Source organism: Sebastes fasciatus, chromosome 14 (genome assembly GCF_043250625.1).
Source record: "Sebastes fasciatus isolate fSebFas1 chromosome 14, fSebFas1.pri, whole genome shotgun sequence".
NCBI classification, from domain to species: Eukaryota; Metazoa; Chordata; class Actinopteri; order Perciformes; family Sebastidae; genus Sebastes; species Sebastes fasciatus.
In genome coordinates this window covers 19937307-19958158 of record NC_133808.1, presented here as the reverse complement: position 1 = coordinate 19958158, position 20852 = coordinate 19937307, and the positions used below count along the sequence as shown (strand labels likewise).

The 20852-nt window shown below is 43.0% G+C and overlaps 2 protein-coding genes across 5 annotated transcripts in view; one reads left to right on the top strand and one right to left on the bottom strand.

Moving 5' to 3' along the window:
* ercc1 (excision repair cross-complementation group 1) overlaps positions 1 to 20852 on the top strand; it is a 192561-nt gene that overhangs the window by 125644 nt on the left and 46065 nt on the right. The gene's annotated exons all lie outside the window — the stretch shown is intronic.
* The window catches only part of LOC141782813 (neuroligin-4, X-linked-like), a 35709-nt gene that overhangs the window by 2503 nt on the left and 12354 nt on the right, over positions 1 to 20852 (bottom strand). For 2 of the 4 annotated variants that reach the window (XM_074659569.1, XM_074659568.1), the window contains 10 exons: positions 20029 to 20082; positions 19554 to 19756; positions 17228 to 18168; positions 15184 to 15336; positions 10193 to 10378; positions 9205 to 9655; positions 8019 to 8232; positions 7267 to 7391; positions 2725 to 3334; positions 25 to 502 (listed from right to left, as the gene is read on the bottom strand). In XM_074659569.1, coding sequence (XP_074515670.1) covers positions 95 to 502; positions 2725 to 3334; positions 7267 to 7391; positions 8019 to 8232; positions 9205 to 9655; positions 10193 to 10378; positions 15184 to 15336; positions 17228 to 17693 — 2613 coding nt within the window. In that variant the 5' untranslated portion in view covers positions 17694 to 18168; positions 19554 to 19756; positions 20029 to 20082 and the 3' untranslated portion in view covers positions 25 to 94. Of the gene's footprint in view, positions 1 to 24; positions 503 to 2724; positions 3335 to 7266; positions 7392 to 8018; positions 8233 to 9204; positions 9656 to 10192; positions 10379 to 15183; positions 15337 to 17227; positions 18169 to 19553; positions 19983 to 20028; positions 20083 to 20226; positions 20355 to 20852 lie in introns of those variants that run through there. The other 2 variants (XM_074659570.1, XM_074659571.1) reach the window with 2 other exon arrangements.

Here is a 20852-nt window from a genome sequence, read left to right as displayed (position 1 = left end):
TCTTTTGTTTTATGTGTGTGTGTGTGTGTGTGTGTGTGTGTGTATGAGTGTGTGTGTTTGTGTGTGTTATTTATGTGTGTGTATCTTGCTGCGGTTATACACGCGTGGTGGAGTGTGTGTGCGTGGAGATGTGTGTGTGCGGCAAGTGTGTATTACTATACGGGCTATGGTGTGTGTATCCCTGGTGCGGATGCCCCATCCTCATCCCCACCATTGATCCAGGCGTCATTGGGGTCATCGGCGTCGCCGGGGTAACGGGATGCGACCCAGGAGTCACGGGCAGCGATCCCGGGGTCAGAGAGGTCATGAGGGGGACGTCGTCGGGCGAGCGGCGCAAGGTGAGGGTGTAGTCGGGCGGGCAGGTGAGGCGAACGGTGTCCAGCGTGCTGTAGATGTCCTGGGTGTCCAAGCCGTCCAGGGCGTCCAGCGTATCCAGGGTGTGATGGTGGTGAGTGTTGTTCCTCTCGTCTGCTGATGCAGCGTCACACTCCAGCTGTTTCACCTAAAAGGTTGGATGGTGGATGGTGGATGGTGGATGGTTGACGGTGGACGGTGGATGGTGGATGGTGGATGGTGGATGGTGGATGGTGGATGGTGGATGAGTGAATGGTTGATGATTAGATAAGAAGACGATAAGGAGTTAAAGCAATAAGCACTCAAAGAGATAGAAAGGGAAGGAAATACATAGTCAAATCATCAAATCAATGGCTGCCACAGGCGTATTTCCATTATTCATTAATCTACCAATTATTTTCTTCACTTAATTCATATATTTGATAATCAGTTAAAGGGACAGTGTGCAGGATTTGGTTGCATCTAGTGGTGTGGTTGCAGATTGCAACCAACTGGGTACCCCTCCGATCACTCCTCCCTTTCCAAGACTGCGGTAACTTGAGCTGCCAAGTGCAAAACCATGGTAACGCCGTTCGTCTCGCTCAGAGGCCATCCTTACCATAATAACACTAGCACAAGCAAAGGCAGTCAGACGACAGCTGGCGGTACCACATTTTTGCACTCTGCGACTCATTCTAAACCAACGAAAACACAACAATACCTTATTATTTTATATCCTAAAATGTCAGAAAATAGTGAAAAATGAGCATCACAATTTCCTAAAGCCTGAGGTGACATGTTCAAATGACATTTTTTGTCCAACCAACAGTCCAAACCCCAAAGATGTTCAACTCACAGCGATATAAAACAGAGAAAAGCAGCAAATCCTCACAATTGAGAAGCTGGAACCAGAGAATGTTTTGTCTTTTATGCTTGAAAAATGATTTAAACAATCAACTATCAATAAAGTTGCTGATTAATTTTGGATTAATCCAAATCCACTGTTATTATGGCTCGGCTATATGGCCAAAATCAATATCATAACATTATTAATATTTTTTTCATGTCAATATACAGTATATCATGATATGGCAAATGTATGCATTATCATGTATAAAATAGTAAAACTGTCATTCAGTGAAATAAACTGTGTTCCACTGTTATGCATGTCATCAGACCACATACTTCACTTCATGTAAAACTACAACTTCCAGCTCATTTTTAAATACCATCTACTTGAATTCATGTGAAATGATCATATATTCACAATATGAAATCCACCAAAAATCCATATCTAATAATACTTGATTATCGCCCAGCCCTACATACTGTATAAATGAAAACTATTTTAATTCAGATTGGGTCTGAAAATCATCACGTAAAAGTATAAAGGGCAAAAACTGGCAACCACGCCATCTGTGTGTGTGTGTCACTGGCTTGTCAATCAAAAAAAACACATCCCCAAGCAGACCTCTCTATAAAATCACCACCATGACTCATTCAAACATGTGAAATTATATATTAAGAGTTTAAATTCTGGGAGTAGGTTGAGGGTTTACTCCCGTCAGATTTGTTTCAAGCATATAGCAGTCAAACAAATCAAACTGTATCGCTGCAATTTGTCATCATCATCTAAACCACTCCTGACTTATTCTGAATCATTTCTCGGTGATTTCTAGCCTCTGCAGAGCCGGCATGTTTTTTCCTAGTCAGAAGAATTGTGTTCAACGCCAGCATGCACAGTGCATAACAACAACCTATGTTAATACAGAAAGCTTGAATTTTCCTTGTCAGGTCTACTGGTGGTGGTCAAAAAGCTAAAAACACCACACAGAGACATTTCAAATAATAAAACACAATTACAAAAGCATCTGGGATGTCGAGCCACATTACTGTAGTTGACTTGCCAATTAACAGCATTTGTCAGCTTTATAAGAGATCTGACATTTAGCACTCACTGTGGGAGATTTCAAAGCCACTAACTGAGCTCAGAAGAGGCCAAATAGTCGGTGGATGAATTGGAGGCAATTGGAAGCAATTCAGGCAATTGGACACAGCCCACACATGCACATGCATCAAAACACACACACATCCTCACACTGATAATGTCTGCTGATGACAGGCTGTGTTTTGCAGAAGTGCTTTACTGGCAGCTTCTCCACTGGCAAGAAAGGAGTTCAGTCAGTCACACAGACACACACACACACACACACACACACACACACACACACACACACACACACAACCTCCACTGGCTTGATGTTACACTATATATTACTTTGATAATGTGTGCAATTATTGACAATAAGCATGATTATTTTAAACATAACTTAAATAAATAAATAAAATGCATGATCAAGCACAATAAAAATACAAAAACACATGACTCACCTGTAATGACAGCAGTCCCTCCCCTTGCAGGTGGGCGGCGACGTCCGCAGGTGTGATGTCTCGTCTCGGGGGAGGAAGTGGACGTGGCCGCCGATGCTCCAGACGCCTCTTGTCTTTCTTGTACAGCAGTGCAGCGAACGCGAGGATGTTAAGAAACAACAGTGACGCTCCCACCGCGATCGTCACCGAGAGTTCCGTTGAGTAGTCCTCGTTCGGGACGCGGACGCCGTCTTCCCCTCCACCTTGGCCTAAAGCAGCCTCCGGCGGCTGTGGAGTACCTCCTTGTGAACCCGGGTGACGCGTGCTGCTAGGCGGCCAACCTTTGGCGAGACGCTTAGTGTAAGAATAAGGAGTGTCATCCTGTGGAGAGGGGCTATGCGTGAAGGTGGACACCGATTGGAGGAGCTCGTTTACGTGATGCAAGTGAGGGACCAGCTGGAGCCAGAAGGAAATCTTGGTGGCGCGGTAGTGGTCTCTGACACGGGGCTTCAGGCCAATGTGGAGGTACAGCTGCTCTTTAGGGGTGTACTTAGACCAGGCCACTTCTTCAAACCGGTTTGGCTTAGTGTGGATGAACTTGGTATCTTGAGGAACCGGCTGGTTTGGGTCACTGGAAAAGAGTGAAACACAATCAGTTTATTAAAAGGTACAGTGTGTAGGATTCGGCAACATCTAGTGGTGTGGTTGCAGATTGCAACCAACTGAGTACCCCTCCGCTCACTCCTTCCTTTCAAGACTGCGGTAACGTGAGCTGCAGAGTGCAAAACCGTGGTAACTCCGTTCGCCTCGCTCAGAGGTCATCCATAGCATAATAACACTACTTTAGGAGCAACGGAGGTCAGATTGCGGCTGACTGTACCACGATGTTGCACTCTGTGACTCACGTTACCGCAGTTTCACAAGCATGTCAGAGAACTACGGTGGCCTTCAGATAACATAAAAACATGAAATGCCCTATCTAGAGCCAGAGTTTTGTTTGTCCGTTCTGTGCTACTGTAGAAACACGGCAGAGCAACATGGCGGACTCTGTGAAGAGAACCCGCTCCCTATGTAGATATGAAGGGCTCATTCTAAGCTAACGCAAACACAACGACTCTTAGTTTCAGGTGATTATACACTAATGAAAACATACTTATGAATATTATATTCTATTTCTGTTAACAGATCTCCCGGAATGTTAAACACTGTTCCTTTAATCACATGCGTTGGTGGTTATGTTATTTTTATATAATTCATAGATAAAAAAAAGAAGAAATTAATCATTTGTGTGAGGCAAGACATTGATTTTCATCCCCTCTGAACCTGTTGTTCCACAAATAGCTATAATCATATAGAAAAAGATACACTGGGAAAAAAGAACAAAGAGATATGACAAAATGAATTAACTCAGCAATAGTGAAGCATCTGCCAGCAGCTCGGAGCATTCTGGCAACATGAAAACACTGTGTAAAAATCGAAATCAAATCACCAACATAATAGTGCAACCTAACAGCGATACTCGACAAAGGATTAAATAAACCAAAATGAAATGTCCACCCACATATTTACATTCAAGGGTCATATTTTAAAAATAAAGCATTTCAATGTTCTACCATAAATACCAATATGTCATGCTTTTCAGTTTTTCAAATGTCAGAGACTTCCCAACAGAACTGCTGGAGACTTTTTCCCAGCTGGCTACCGTCCTCTGTGGGGGGGGTATGACTTTCTCTCATACTGTCCAATAGTCTGGCACACATCTTTCTAAATCAATATCAAAGTAACCCAAGACAAAAACCAGTAGCGATGAATATTTGCACAAAGCAAAAACAAGTTTTGTTTTCCTGTAAACATAGCTTAAAGGTGATTCAGTTGCGAATCATTGATTTGTTTTGTCCACTTTATATGCCTCTTACAAAACATTTCAGTTACGTAATGCGCAGTTGAAACTCCTGCAGTTGTGAGAGGATATTTGCTCCTCTAAAAACTCTCAGCTATCTTTATCTTCTTTAGTGAAGATATCCTGAAAAATCACCTCTTTGACACATACGGACGGGCGTTCATTTGACAATTTGCGAGTGATTTGTGTCAGCAGCGAAAATGACATAAATGAAAGAGCAGCACATCTTCACAGACTTGCCAGTTACACGCTGTGTGCTCACTTGTCAATCAGCACCTTATATGAACAGCACAAAGAGGCAGCTAGCGTGAAGACCCACCGGCACGCACACACAGGCTGAGGATTTATACGCCCACACAGAGGCTTACAAAATATACATCAGGGAGCATCATATCCTCTCCGTTAAATTGAGCTGTCGCAGAGCTCCATCACCGTCTGAGGTGCTCTCAACCGGGAGAAATCTTTCTTCAGAGAAAGTTCCCCATTGATAATTGAAGTGCGCACTGAAATCTTAACAACCCTCCTTGGTGATTTAGCTCTGCAGCTTGCCGTGGTGGTAATGACAACACAGGCTTTGGGCTAGAAACTGCTAACTTGATGCAATGTGATAGACTGTTTTTTCTTTAACGCCAGCCAGAGTGAAAACATGTAAGAGCGCTGTCCTAATTCTGCATGTTGTGAGATCGCAAGGCTCTACGGTGATTTAGATCAAGGTCTAGACTGCAGATGTCTCTGTAAATCTGAAGAGGTCTCGGTGGAGTGAGCCTCGATTGGATTAATTACTGGTAATTACTCACTTGGAGCGCTGCAGAAAGAGGGTCCATCCTCAACAATTACTTTTATCTTGTATATCATGTCAGAGTGGAGAGATAAAAGGTACTCTTATCAGCGCAGACTGTCGTCTTTTTAAAGTTTTAATGTGGATTCCTTCTACAACTGTAGTATTCTTAGCTACTGGCACATCATTTCACTTTCAATTTAATAAATTGGATCTCTAGAAGCTTTTTTCGCCACTGGCAGATGATTTTAATTTTGATTTAACATACTGAATAAGCTCTCTGTCCCATTGCACCAGTTTTAACCATAAATGACTGAATGAGGGTGCACAAAGAGGGAAGATTAATCAAACAGTGGCCAATCTTTCATTCTTCTTTTAAGGACATTACCTTGGCTTTCCTCAAGGACTTTTTCAATAGCAAGGCTTCTTTAACTTTCTCAGCCAAGGCCCGAAGAAGAAAAGCAATGTCAGGATTTTGACATGACAGAGAACCTGCGTGCCAAAATTAGGCTGCAGCGCTGCTTTCATGATTGTATCTAAAGTCTTCTCGTCAGACGTCTGAGACCTTTTGAAGGAAAAGACATTATAATAACACATCCTTCGCCTGTCAGCTCATTATTTTTGTTGCTCTAAAACGCCGGCGTTTTCCTCTAATGCATCATTAAATCTCAGCTTCGCTCACTTTAAACTTCCATTCCAAACGAAACCTAATATTTCTGAAAAACACTTTTTTCTATCCATCCATCCATCTTCAACCGCTTATCCGGGATCGGGTCGCGGGGGCAACAGCTCCAGCAGGGGACCCCAAACTTCCCTTTCCCGGGCCACATTAACCAGCTCTGACTGGGGGATCCCGAGGCGTTCCCAGGCCAGAGTAGAGATATAATCTCTCCATCTAGTCCTGGGTCTTCCCCGTGGTCTCCTCCCAGCTGGTCGTGCCTGGAACACCTCCCAAGGGAGGCGCCCAGGAGGCATCCGTGCTAGATGCCCGAACCACCTCAACTGGCTCCTTTCGACGCAAAGGAGCAAGGACTCTACTCCGAGTCCCTCACGGATGACTGAGCTTCTTACCCTATCTCTAAGGGAGACGCCAGCCACCCTCCTGAGGAAACCCATTTCGGCCGCTTGCACCCACTTTTTTCTATGCTATTAAAATGTTACTTATCTTGATGGAAAAACCTGACAGAAAAATAGATTTAGGCTGATCCGTCTCCTACAAATTGGCGCCAGTGCATTTTCCCCATGCAATATGAACATCATTTGTAGGAAAGACATTTGCTTAATGCTAATCAAAACCTGTTATCTTCTCCCTGTTGTTCTCCCTCTCTGTGTGAACCCTGTTACATTCCCCATAATCATGTTAACTATCAATCAGTCCGACAAATTAAACATAAAGAAAACGTATGAGAGAGGCACTATGCTGTTTGTCTTGATGACACCACAGACTTGAGTCTTGGCTGTCTTGTTTCGAGCTCGGAGATTTGTTCCTGTAAAATGGAGAGTGAGCTGTCCACAGTTACAGCAACAACACTCTGCGTTGCCAAAACCTCGTCTCTCTGCAGAGCGTCAAAGATGGAGGATGATTTCTTACTGACAGCTGTGCATTTTCTTTCACGTTTTAAAATGTGATTAAACGGCCTGGCTTTCATTCGTTATCAAGAGAAATTTTCTGCGTGTGGGTTGGGATTAAGTATTGATAGCAGAAATTAGAAACGGATTTCTGCGTCTAAAGAGGCAGAAATAAAGCGGACTGAATCATACTCAAGCTGTGCTTTGTTTGGTCTTGTTTAGTGATTATCTTTTTATAGTATATTCAGGCAAAAAAAACTCTTCACAGTGGGATTTTCCACAGAGTTTCACATCACTGTACTTTTAAATAGCTCACCCAGTCTTGGCAAAGTTGGTCCAGTAAGTCATGACAACAGCGCTCAGCATCACGTCGTTCTTGGAGAAGTTACAGTTGAACAGATCGGTGGGTCCCACCATGGGCACGCCGAACACATAGGGCACCTTCACAGACATACAGACACACATTTTAGGATAGTGGGAGCCAACAGATTACATTCATTCTCTTGACAGTAACCATAACTGATGCTGGTGAAGACAAATACTGCTTCATGTGTAACTGCAGTGAATCCAAAGTCACAAAATCCCAAACACCAACTACAAATGCATGCACACACACATTCAGTGCACTGAACATAAGACAAGCACACCTATACAAAATAAACATGGAAATCAAAAGTTTACTACTTTGTTACTAAATCATAATAAGACTAAGACTAATCATCCCAGTGGTAAATATGCAACAGCTTCAAAATCAGACCTGCGGTGAAATAAATTAAATGAACATTTCAAATATTTCACACTGTAGAGGATTGCTTGATTCCACTTATTAAGCACTTTGAACAAATCAATATGAAGCAGCACTTCACGGGTAATCTAAACCAAGAGGTCCTGATTCATCACATGAATATTTCTAAAATCTCTGAGACATTAGTCAACTTCATTTTCGCCTCAGCCTGAAGTACCAAAACCAAAATTCCCTATTTTACTCCTCTCCTCGATATCTAATATCACTCCTACAACTGCCACTAATGTCATCTCGGTAAATACAACACTGTGACATCAGCTTACCTCGTCACCGTGGGCGGAGTCAGCCCAGGGCGGCGTGGCGTCACTCTGGCAGTGGTGGTAAAAGGAGTAGAAGTAGGTTGGGGATCCGTACTGAGCGTGGAGGTCAGCTGTGGCGATCGCTGGCGCCACCCATTGGTGGTCTGTGAATAGCGCTACCAGAGTCTTCCGCCGGGTCTCTGCGTTGTCGCGGTCCGCCCAGTCCGTGTACATGAACCTTTAGTGTATACATTTCAAATTAGCTATCAACCAATCTATTAACACATCTTTTACTGTTATTAAATTATGCAAAAAATAGTTTTGCATAAAGGCATTACACTTTATAGTTTGACAAATACGCTTAATCACTTTCTTGCAAAGAAGTGGACCCATTGGTTTGTGGACTACGTTTTTGAAGCCTTGAGTTATATGAATAAACTCATATTTACAATGTTTACTGAGGTAATAAATCAAGTGAGAAGTAGGATCATTTTCTCATAGACTTCTTGACAATCAGACTTCTTTTTGCAACCAGAGGAGTCGCCCCCTGCTGGCTGTTAGAAAGAATGCAAGTTTAAGGCACTTCCATATTGGCTTCACTTTTCAGACCCAGAGGTTGCCACCTGGTTTGTACACAAAATGTGAAACTATCGCCAGCAGAAGGTTAGTTTAACTCAACATAAAGACAGGAAACCACTGTCCAAAGCTTTTAAAAAATCCACCTACCAACATCAAAAAAAGCTCACTAATTAACAAGATATAGATTGTATGATTAATCAATACGTAAAAAGAAATATCAAAACGAAAAACTTGTGGTTGGAAGTAATGTGCTTTGACTATTTCTTGTTGAGTCTCTGCTAGTTGCCTGTGCAATGTCGCAATGATGTCAAAATTCAAGGATGTCACTACACCCGGCTAAGAAATAGTTCAGCACACAACCCTCCATAAAACCACAAATAGTCAATTTTACACTTTGTTTTTTGTATTGATCAAAGTAATGAACTATAACATGTTAATCAGTGAGCTTTAGAGCTCCTGCTAGGTCGATTTTGCTACCTTTGGACAGAGTTCAGATAACTATCTCCTAACTGTAGCTTTATATTTAGTGGCATCAATGTTCTTATCCAATTCTGAGCAAAGCAAACAAGTGTATTTCCCAAAATGTCAAACTATTCCTTAAATACATTCAGACATTCACAGTCTCACTCACCTTATGCTCTCTCTCAGCGTATCTCGGCCTTCTGGGTATCCATACAAACTGTCCACAAAGTCTGACACCGCAAAGTCAAAGTCCTCAGCCGTGACACCGTCCTCTGAGTCCACGATGCCCTCCACAAACTTCACGCCCTCGCCCTGATTGACCCCCAGCATCACGTCGTAGTTCAGAAACTCTCCCTGCTCCATCAGAATCTGGGGGTCATCAGGTATAACATCCCCATCAATCACCGGGGCAAAAGCCGTGTGATACTTGGCCGGCGTTATGCTCTGCTCCACGAGTTCGCGATAACTCCGGCCCTGGAGGCAGGCGACCAGTTGGGTGCTGTCGTCGATGCCGCAGCCCACCCTCTCGCCGAGCTGCCTGGCGTACCTGCTGGGCTGGTAGTTGACGGCCCAACTGGCTAAAGCGCTGCCGCTCTGAATGATGGCTCTGTGGAACAGGTCTGAGATACACATGAACACACACATAAATACAAATATGGGTGTACATAGCACATACACACATATACATTTATAGATGCACCCACACAGGCATGCATGAATGCATCCATATGATTGCAAACTCAAGAGGATTGCACAATACATTTGCATACATAAACAGATCTAATGTTCCCACAGCAAGAAAACTCACAAACATGCATTATTCAGAAGGATGAGGGGGGTCATGGTTAGAGCATCAGGTTCAAGTAGGTAAGGGTTAACAATTTAAAATAAAACAGCTCTTAGCTATATGAGTCAATAGCGGGCTGTATTATTCAGAGAATTCAAAGGCTTATTCAGGCATTTATACCAGTAAATGAAAGCTGTATCGCTCCACTGGAGACCATGAAAGGTTTCATAACCATGAGAGCTTTCACAGCACCCACCTGCCTGCCCACCATCATAGGCGTGCAGCTGTTTATCTATACTCTCTGTGCATTTTAAAGTGCAAAAGTTAAACTGAATAAAACACACAAGGCAATCAGGGTTTTTGTCCTCACCCTCAGAGTAGTGAGACAGGGTGAGCAGGCTGACGCACGAGGCCCCGGCTCCAGATCCGAACACAGTGACCCGGCCCGGGTCTCCTCCGAATGCTGCGATGTTCTCCTTCACCCAGCGCAGAGCCTGGATCTGATCCAGCAGGCCGTAGTTCCCTTTTGCCGCCTGGTCACCTGTACTGAGAAACCCTACAGGCAGACAAGAGAGGGAGATGTGAAGCTAAAAAAATGCTCTGTAGAGAATCCAGCAAGCTATGTATAAATAATGAGTCAATCAAAAGATTTGTTTCCCTGTCGATATTTTTGGAAAGTCATCTTACAGTGTACAAACAAACAGGAGCGCACAGGGAGGTGATTCCCCACATCATGGCATCCCCACTGTTAAGATCAATTATGCATGAGTTTTATCATCATAGAAATGATATTAATGAAAAACGATGTGCCTCCCCTACAATCCCTCGAAAATTGGATTAAATCAACAAGGTACATCCATATTCATGTAAGTGAAAATCAACTTACACACACACACACGGACATAAACCTACACACGCATGCAGTTACAACCGCAGCTCTCCCTTATTCCCTTTACTGCTGACGGTGTTCAGTAAACAAAAAGGATCCTAATGGCTCACTCCACCACAGTATATCTCATTACTGCAGGAGCTAATTCCTCTGAACCTCAAGCTGGCCATGAACACATGCTGTAAGAGTATAATGAGCAAGAAAAGCGACGCTGTTAAAATAATACATTTCACCACTTATGTGAAATTTGTCTGGAATTTCTCTCAAGTATAATAGACATTATAAGGAAATTGCTCGTAAGAACAGTTTCAGAATGGCTTCCTGTTAGGGCTGTCAATCGATTAAAATATTTAAACGCGATTTATCGTATGACTGTCCATAGTTAATCTGGATTAATCGCAAAATTAATTAAAAATGTACCTTAAAGGTAGATTTTTCAAGTATTTAATACTCTTATCAACATGGAAATGAATGAATATGCTTAATTTATGCAAATGTATGTATATATTTATTATTGGAAACCAATTAACAACACAAAACAATGACAAATATTGTCCAGAAACCCTCACAGGTACTGCATTTAACATAAAAAATATGCTCAGATCATAACATGGCAAATTCAAGCCCAACAGGCAACAACAGCTGTCAGTGTGTCAGTGTGCTGACTTGACTATGACTTGACCAAAACTGCATGTGATTATCATAAAGTGGGCATGTCTGTAAAGGGGAGACTCGTGGGTACCCATAGAACTCATTTTCATTCACACATTTTGAGGTCAGAGGTCAAAAATTGCAAGTTGTGTTTGCATTAAAGAAATTAGTGACGTTAAAACAGCCCTACTTCCTATATACTGAGTGCTTTCATATGTTTCAATTTATTCATTTACATTTCAGTACAAAACATGCCCAAATTCCAGCAGGTAAGATTAGCAAGAAAACATTTATGTGCATATTTGTACACTGTTTTGTATATATGGGCTCACCTCATGTATCCAACTTATGATGACAATAATGAGGAAGAAGAAGAGGAAGACACTGCTACTCGTGATGATGGATGATGGCGATGGTTGTGGTGGTGGTGGTGGTGATGATGGTGATGACCGTATTGGAGGTGGTGCAAACACAGAGGATGGAGATGAAGACAAAAAAGAAACATGTGGGATTGGCTCTGCTCAGCTCGATACGGTGATTACTGCTGTAGCGACTAGTTTTATCCCCAAGGTCAGAATTAAATCGTTGTTTCACCCACAAAGCAGATGCAGATTTTATGCCATCATATAAAATCAATATCTAATGAAAGCCTTAAATGCTTCTAAAATACAGAAAAGACAGCATGGATCTCCTAAACTCAGATCAATACTTTTTTTTTTTTAACCTTTTTAACATGAATCCAACTCTACTCAGCTCCATTTTCAAAAACATTCTCCATCTAATTAAAGGACAACCCAGAAGCGTCCTTCCCTCTGGAAGAGAAATATCTCTCATAAAGTATTAATCTGATTTGTGTGCTCATGTGATCTATATATAAAATGTGCTAAAACTGCATAAAAAGGTAGAAAACGGAATAAGTGCACTAAATAATTAAGAGAAAGAGCACCACAAGAATTCTTCCTTTGCTGTTGCTCTCTTATATTAATTGCATTTTGATTGATAAATCTGCTTACAGTTTATCAAAAGCCTTGTTCAAATACATATGTATCATGTCGCTTTTCTATAACATAAATCCACAGAATCAAGTAGATTAAAGAGATAATGGTATGTGGGTTATATCATTTGTAATATTGATGAATAGGCTAAATTAAAACATACTGTATTTGCACTTTTTATTAACCTGCTGGCACATTTTAATTAATCTCTTCATATGAATTATTAAATAGTGGGTACCTCCTAATGAGAGTGAGGGCATAGTTTAACCCAGCCAATGGTATGATATGATATGCAGCTCGTGCATCTGACTTAATCAATATGAAGGCATGCTGTGCTCACACAAACTACTCTATATTCCGTGTAATACAGTAAATGATGTCTCTGTTTAACCCCCAGTGGCCCTGCTCAGGCTTTGCAATTTTTTATAATTACAGCAGCAAAAAAAACCAAATGCCAGGATTCTAAGATATTCTATTTATTCAGCGCATTGTGCTCTGCATAGCTGAACTAAAATTAGAAAAAAAACACAGGGAATCAGATTTTGCCTGTTCAGAGAGCAATGAGTCAGAGAGTCATGGAGGTAAAAAAGAATCAGATTTGAGTCAACGCTAGTAGTGGAAAAAATTGGCTTCAGGGGGTTTGTTTCCACTAGGGACACCCACACTGAACATGTTTCCTCTCAAAAAACAAAAAGGCACTCTGGGTGAAAACAACTCACTAATGGTTTTCACATTTCATAGCTCGCTGAAGGATTTAATAATCCAGATGGTGAATATAACGTAAATGTAAAGAAACTATGAAATTCAAAGTGAAGAACAATGTCGGATAAATCCTTATACATCAGACCGGCACATACAGTACTGGTGCTTTGCAAAAAGTCAAGGCCGCGGCCCCTTTTGGGGAAAGAATACTGAAGATCCCATAAACTTCAATGCAATTAGACGTGTTTTGGGATTGTAATTTTGACAAGCTTGTCTGCATTCATCTCTTGTTCTCTTCTCAGCCCATAAATCAACCGCTTGGCTATTAACAGGTTGGTTATGTAACTGTTACAGACAACACTTGGCTTAACGTTATTCAAACAAATATGTATAAATGTCTTTATAAGCAATATCCGGCCACTGTGTTGAACGGGGGAAGACTGGAGGGACACGGCGGCGATCAACCTTAATTTATTAAGGTTCGCGAATGCTCAGGTTCAAGCAAGGTCGCAAAATAATTATTAGACATGTGTATAAAACAATCGACTGTATAAGAAGAAATTAATGCATACGAATTTGACAAAATTACAATCCAAACACACGTCAAATTGCAGTGAAATATATGGGATCTTCGGTTTCCTTTCCCCCAAAAGGGGGCGCAGTCTTGACTTTTTTGCGAATTACCCGTATGTGCCGGTCTAATGTAGTGTTGCAGGGATGACATATTTTTCTAGACCAACCAGGAAATTAGCATCGCCCTGGTTCCCATAAAAAAAAGTCGGTGGGATTTTTCGATTGGATTGTGGATTATTGCAGAAAATAAGCTCTGTGGCAAACAAACGTTTATGATACTTACATGTTTTGTCCACAAATGACAAATGACCGCTTTTATGATTTTTGAAGCGTGATGCAATCGCCAGAAGTAAAAAGCTAGCGTTAGGCCATAAATGAACCACACCACGGTCGCATGAACGCGAGTATACACAACGAGGCTGTAAAGGCGGACGAGTCGGCATGATGACGTTTAGTAGTCTCATTTAACCACTTGTTAACAACCGCCTTTTTTAAGACATAAAAGCTTCCAAATTCACAAGTAGGATATTTACTGACGTATTTTATATTGGAGAACAAAACGTTAAAATCTCTTAAACTTGTGTTAACCACAGACCTTATTTCAGGCATCTAATTAAAAACCCATTAAAAAAAAACATTGACTTCCAGACGAGGGAACCGGAAGTGATAAAACGCTAAGTCATGTCCTGGTTTTAGGACTCATTCCAGCACCACTCTATGGTTAAAAGAAATAGCATTTACATTGCATCAATACTCTAATTACTTAAAGATCTTTACTAATAAATACGTCACCCAATATAAACCTGACAACCCATAGCAAAAGAAAAATAAAACTGAATACGACAAATAACAACACTGACTGTGTTTATAAGAAAACATTACTCACTCATACAAAATCATTAATTCATATCTAACTAGAGTATAAGATTTAATGATAAGTCATAGACTAAACTTGCATCTCTTCATGCCACACCACCTCCTCTTAGCTCCTTCGTCTTCTAAAAGGGCATCAATCCATCCTTCTGCAGCTAAATTCCCAACTTACATACTAAATGCACCAGAGATGTCTACATTGCATTTCCAATTATTATCCATTCGTCGCCCTTTAGCCTAGCCCCCAACGTGAAGTAAATGACTATAGAGTAGGTGCATGATACCGCAGTGATATTATCAGAATACCCAGAGCACCGTGGCAGTAATTGCACTGCTACTGTTCTTGCTCAAAGGGTGGAGAGCGTCGTGTTGAAGCACAAATACAGCCATTTTTTAAAAATGTTTCACTGTAGATTGCTTCCTGGTCGCATGCACCCAGAAGGAAAAGCATGCATCTATCAGTATATTCATTGGTTGTCAAGATATAGGTATCTCTATTGCAGAATAACTCTATGCTTTACAGTAACAGTGTGTTAACAGGCTGGGGACATGGGGGCGTTATTTTGAAATGCAGCTGCACCCATACTACGGTAAAAGCATATATATACTGTACTGGAGTGTTCAGCAAATGACATAGATATAGAAGATATATTGGATATAGAAGAGATTTCATTTTACCCAGTACTCCTAGGCGATAGTTGAGGGTTATGACAATGACGTTGCCGTAGCTCGCCAGCACGCTGCCATCCATCATGTTGCCAGTGCCTTCTGTGTACGAGCCCCCGTGGACGTAGACCATCACCGGCCGCTGACCCCCCTCCTCATGGATGTCTGGGAAAGAGAGAGAGAGACGATGAGATAGATAGATAGATAGATAGATAGATAGATAGATAGATAGATAGATAGATAGATAGATAGATAGATAGATAGATAGATAGATAGATAGATAGATAGATAGATAGATAGTTTGTTCGTGAGTGTAAGCACATATCCACCCACCTTCCTTCTGCCTCCATTCTGTCTGTTGTTTGAATATCGACTGTGTGTGCGTGTGTGTGTGTGTGTGTGTGTGTGTGTGTGTGTGTGTGTGTGTGTGTGTCCACCTGTCCATTTGTATGTATCTCAGCCTTTAATCACTCGCTGGGTTTATACATACAAAAAAGGCTGCCATGCTTCGTAACTCCCTACCTTCATTTCTCAGCGGGTGGATATAAATTGAGGCTGTGAGAGTGTTCATGCTTGCCATCCTGTGTGTGTGTGTGTGTGTGTGTGTGTGTGTGTGTGTGTGTGTGTGTGTGTGCGAGGTCACATGCATGTGTATGAACCAATATGTATGCATGAGTGAGTCTGTGTCCTTCCCACTTTCCTCCACAAGTAAAGGCGTAAACCCCTTGGCGACTGACGCAGGTGTCTGCATACTAAGTGTTGGTTCAACCAGAGGCGTGCACCAGGGGGTGTGGGGGGTGTGGGGGGGTGGAGGGGACTGGGCTCCACTTTAAAAAAAAAAACTTCATTCATTTATTTAACAAGGGTATGTCTGTGCCCTGACAGGACACTTCCATGTTTTAATCACATGTCACAGCCTAAAAAATACCCTCGAAATCACCTTGCGGTCACCCCAAGGTTGGCCGGTGCCACTCTGTTTTCACCTTACATGCGAAAGCACTTAAAACATGTCATGCCTAATTCTGACATACAGGCATGTTTATTCACCCTGATGAGAGAGGCCCAGTTCCAAACCAGCCCCTAGACCCTCTCTCTACCCACTTCCGCTCCGTTTGCGCGAAGGGTCCGCCATATTAAGTGTCATTCCAAACCAATTAGCGAGGAGTGGAAAGTGGGTTATAAAACCCGCCAACAGCGAGCCTGCATTGATGCCGACTTAACGAGTTGCACCTACTGACGACGTAAAACGCTGTTTTGTGTTCGTCATGGAACCTGCTCCAATGTCGGTTCACTGTGACTACCTGTACAAACATTAACTCGTAAACTGCTAAAATTAAGATAATTTATTCTACTTCATTGTCATACAGACATTATCAACTTAAAGTAAATAGATTGTGTTTAGGATCAAATATACTCTTGTCTAGTCTAGAAAACAGTAGACATGTTCATTTGATTGTAAAGTGTTGAATATTTATACATATAAACAACATGTATTTATCATTTGTTTTACCTTTATCAGCAGCTTTAACCCCATCATTTATTATATCTTCAACTGTGCAATACTGACTTAACAGTACAATCAATTAGTGCATTAATTGAGCTGTGTAATAATCTGGTTTACTCTGGTATTAACACTGCATTTATTCATACAGTACATTTAAACTAATATGTATTAATACTATTTTTTCATTTTTACAAAATGAATGATAGATCCTATTTTTCAGCATTATTATTGCACTGTTGTTATACATATTTCGTATTTATATTTTCTTATGATTTCTCTATGTTTATCTATATATTTCTATTCAAGATTGGGAGCAAAATGTGACTCCATTTCCCCCAGGGGATCAATAAAGTATTTCTGATTCTGATATATATTTATTTCCTTGCTGGAGAGAGAGAAGTTCGTCCCGAAGTGGCCGCAGTATTTATACCCTCCACCTTAAAGAAGGGGGCTTCATTGAGCTGTGAGTGTGACTACAAACGAAGTGGGAGGGTGTAGGGACCAGGATTTGGAACTGGGCCAGAGTCTGTGCACACCGTTGGGTTCACTCACCTTCCTCAGTGGGCACGTAGATATTGAGGTAGAGACAATCCTCGCTCTGGTGAGTGAGGTACGTCGCCGCTATATCCAGGTTAGCCGTGAGCCAGGACGGCATCATATCTCCCAGCATGCTCCTCTCATCCAGCGACTGCGGGCACACGGGAGCAAACTGCGTCACGTTCCGTATTCCAGGCCAGGGCAGAGGAGGCTCGGGCGCCTGGAAGCGTCGGTCCCCCGTCGGAGGCCTCGCATACGGTACTCCCAGGTACTGGATGACGGGCCCTAGGAGGTCGGAGGGCAGCGGGGTCAGGATGCCACGGATGCGGCCCTGCGCCGTGGAGATGACGGGCACGGTCTGCTGCGCCGATGAGGAGGATGGATAGAGGGAAAGGGAGAGGCAGAGGGAGAGGAGGAGGGATAGAAACCTGAGCGGGGAGAGAGAAGACGAGGGAGTCCTCCTGGTCCTCAGCTCGGACATGATGGTGCGTTCGGGGGGATGCCGGGAGATGAGGGATGGGAAGGGAGGACAAGGGGCCTTCCGGAGGGCGAGGGTTTCGGCTGTGTTGACCCTTCAGAGGTATCCAACACTCACACACAGCTGCTGCTCAGCTTGGCCCATAGCACACACGCACAACACACACTCCTGACTCGTGCAAACAACCTTTTCCTGTTGTGTGTGTGTGTGAGTCAGTGATTCTGTGCCTCTGAGTGTGCGGTGACTCAGTCGGCGAGTCCCTTGAATACGTGTCTATACGTGCGTGTATGTGTGGAAGTCTTTAAGCGAGTGTGTGTGTCCTGGACCGGCGATTTAAGCATGTGTGCGTGTGTGTGTGTGTGTGTGTGTGTGTGTATGTGTGTATGTGTGTGAGTCTCTCGTTATGTAAACAGTAGCATCACTGTTCCTCTGTCACTCTCTCCTTCCGGTCAACCCCATAACAAGCCCAAACCGCCTCCTGGAAAAGACACATAGAGGCAGAGAGAAATGGAAAGAGAAGGAGAGGAGGATTTAATTAGTCTTCATTAGAATAATCACAGCGTCGAATAGATAAAATGTCACTCACACACACACACACACACACACACACACACACACACACACACACACACACACACACACACACACACACACATCAGGAAAAATAGGCTGTGCTACCTTGCTGCTGTTCCCGTTAAAAATAGATATGAGAGCGATAGATAGGGCAAACGAGATGTTGTCCGCTCAGCTTAACTCGGTGTCAGACTGTCAGGGCTGCTGTGTCACACACACACACATACACACACGCACACACACACACACAGGAATGCCGTATGTGTGTGTGTGTCCGTGTGTGTGTGTATAGCCGCAGACATATGTCACATCCTCACTACACACTGTTTCACAGATCACAGGAACCTGGTTGGTGGGGGTGTGGAGGAAGGGATGGAGAGTCACGTCACACGCTTAATTAAACCCTGAATACACCACGGGGCTCCTGACCTGCATGTAGCATAAGGTAGGAAGCCTGTGACACACACACACACACACATACACATGTTGTTCACTATCTCTCTCACACAGACGTATACACTTCTTTATGTCTCTCAATAACACACACACATGTTGTTCACTATCTCTCTCACACAGACGTATACACTTCTTTATGTCTCTCAATAACACACACACATTTTTCTCTCTTGCACACACTTTCTTGGGTTTCTCTAAATGCTCACACACACTCTCGATCACACACACACACACACACACACAGCTGCTCCCCAGCCTGCTATCTCTCTCTCTGAGGGCCTAAGGGCAGAATATTAACACACACACACACAGAGAGAGAGAGAGAGAGAGAGAGAGAGAGAGAGAGAGAGAGCAACATCAATTTCCATGTAATCACACACACACACACACACATGCATATCCATACTAAGCAGCAGAGATATTAGAGTGCCACAATGATCAGCACCAGCGCTCCTCCCATGTTGTTGGTGTCGGCTGTCCAAGGTGCTAGTTAACATTCCGGTGGTGATCACACACACGCTGATGAATAAACATACCCCTTTATCAAGGCAACCCCCTCCCCCTTATGTTTTTCACACAGAAAAAGATAGAAGCCGCCCGCATTTTTATTCTAATTAGAAATAAGGAAGAAATAATTAAAGAGCAAGTGTTAGAAGAAAAAAAAAAAAAAACGCATGAATATCCTGACTAAATCTTCTGTCAGCACTGAAGCTGACTACGGCAAAACACACACACACACACACACACACACACACACTCAGTCAAATGCAAACCTGCATCCTCGCTGCAGTAAAAAGACAAAATGTAGGATGTAGGATGTAGATGTAAACGTACCCAGCCGGGGTGAGAGGTGTGAAATCCCACGGAGCATGTTCCCGTTCCCGTTTCACCACCGCAATGTTCAGCTCGTGTTTTTCGCTGCTGCAGTTTATCCGACGTGCCCGGGATGGATATTGGGAGATATATTCCTCTGCTAGATGCTGCTGCTGCTGCTGCTGGAGGTGGTGGTGGTGGTGGTGGTGGCGATGGTGCGTCTCCTGGTTGGGAATAAACCCCCAAATAATAAACAAGGGAATAAATCCAACAAAAGATGGGAATGAAAAAATATTAGTTGTTATAAAAATGTGTTTCTCAAAAGATTGCAAGGCCCAGGACGTTCAAATGATCAATCTCCCTCTCTTCCTTTCTTTCTCCTCCCTCCCCCATCTCTCTCACTCATCCTCCCTCTCCCTCTCTCTCTCTCTCTCGCTCTCCCTAGATGCGATTGGACAGTGTGGCAGGCAGCAGCTACTGATCCAATGATACGCACCTATAGCTCGGTGAGGAAGCGCAGACTGGAGAGAATGGAGGAGGAAGAGGAGACCTGTGCAGGGAAACACAGAGGAGTGCACACCATTACACATTGGTGCATAAACACACATGGCTACACACACACACCTGTGGAAGGTGTAATTACACATAAAAAAACAAACGCACAGAAAAAAAATGCATGCTCACACAAACAAACCTGCAGCAAACACACACACATCTTGCTGGAGTGCACAGTGACCTCTTCAGGATCAGAACAGGAGATTCTGTCTCTATTCAGCTCTCTGCCTGCAAGCAGCTTTCTTCTCCCTTAGGGCACTCACTGTGTGTGTGTGTGTGTGTGTGTGTGTGTGTGTGTGTGTGTTGTGTGTGTGTGTGTGTGTGTGTGAGTATGTAATGCAGTGGGTCTGCAGTCGCTACTAACTGTGTTTGGGAACACTCCTCACGTCAGCACAGCCCGCCGCCGCCGCAGCAGCATTCAGAACTTTCTATTCCTCTCCTCCAACAATCTTCCATCCACCCATCCATCTCTTTGTCTGCCCGTCTGCCCCTCCGTCTGCCCGTGTGCACTTGTTTGCTCATTCCCCTGCGATGCCCTCCGCTCACGTCCCCCTCTCCTCCCTCTCTTTTCTCCTTTCCCCCTCCTCCTATAAAGCAGGTCGTCTGAGCATCTCTTTTTTTAATAAGGCAAAATAAAAAAAAGGTCAATTTGCGGAAAGGCTTTATTTGTACGGATGGGGTTTTGAGGGGTGATTCAGAAGGATGACATTGACTTATATTCTAAGCTTTGCAAAGCCACAGGGCCTTTCACTCATTCTTTCTAAC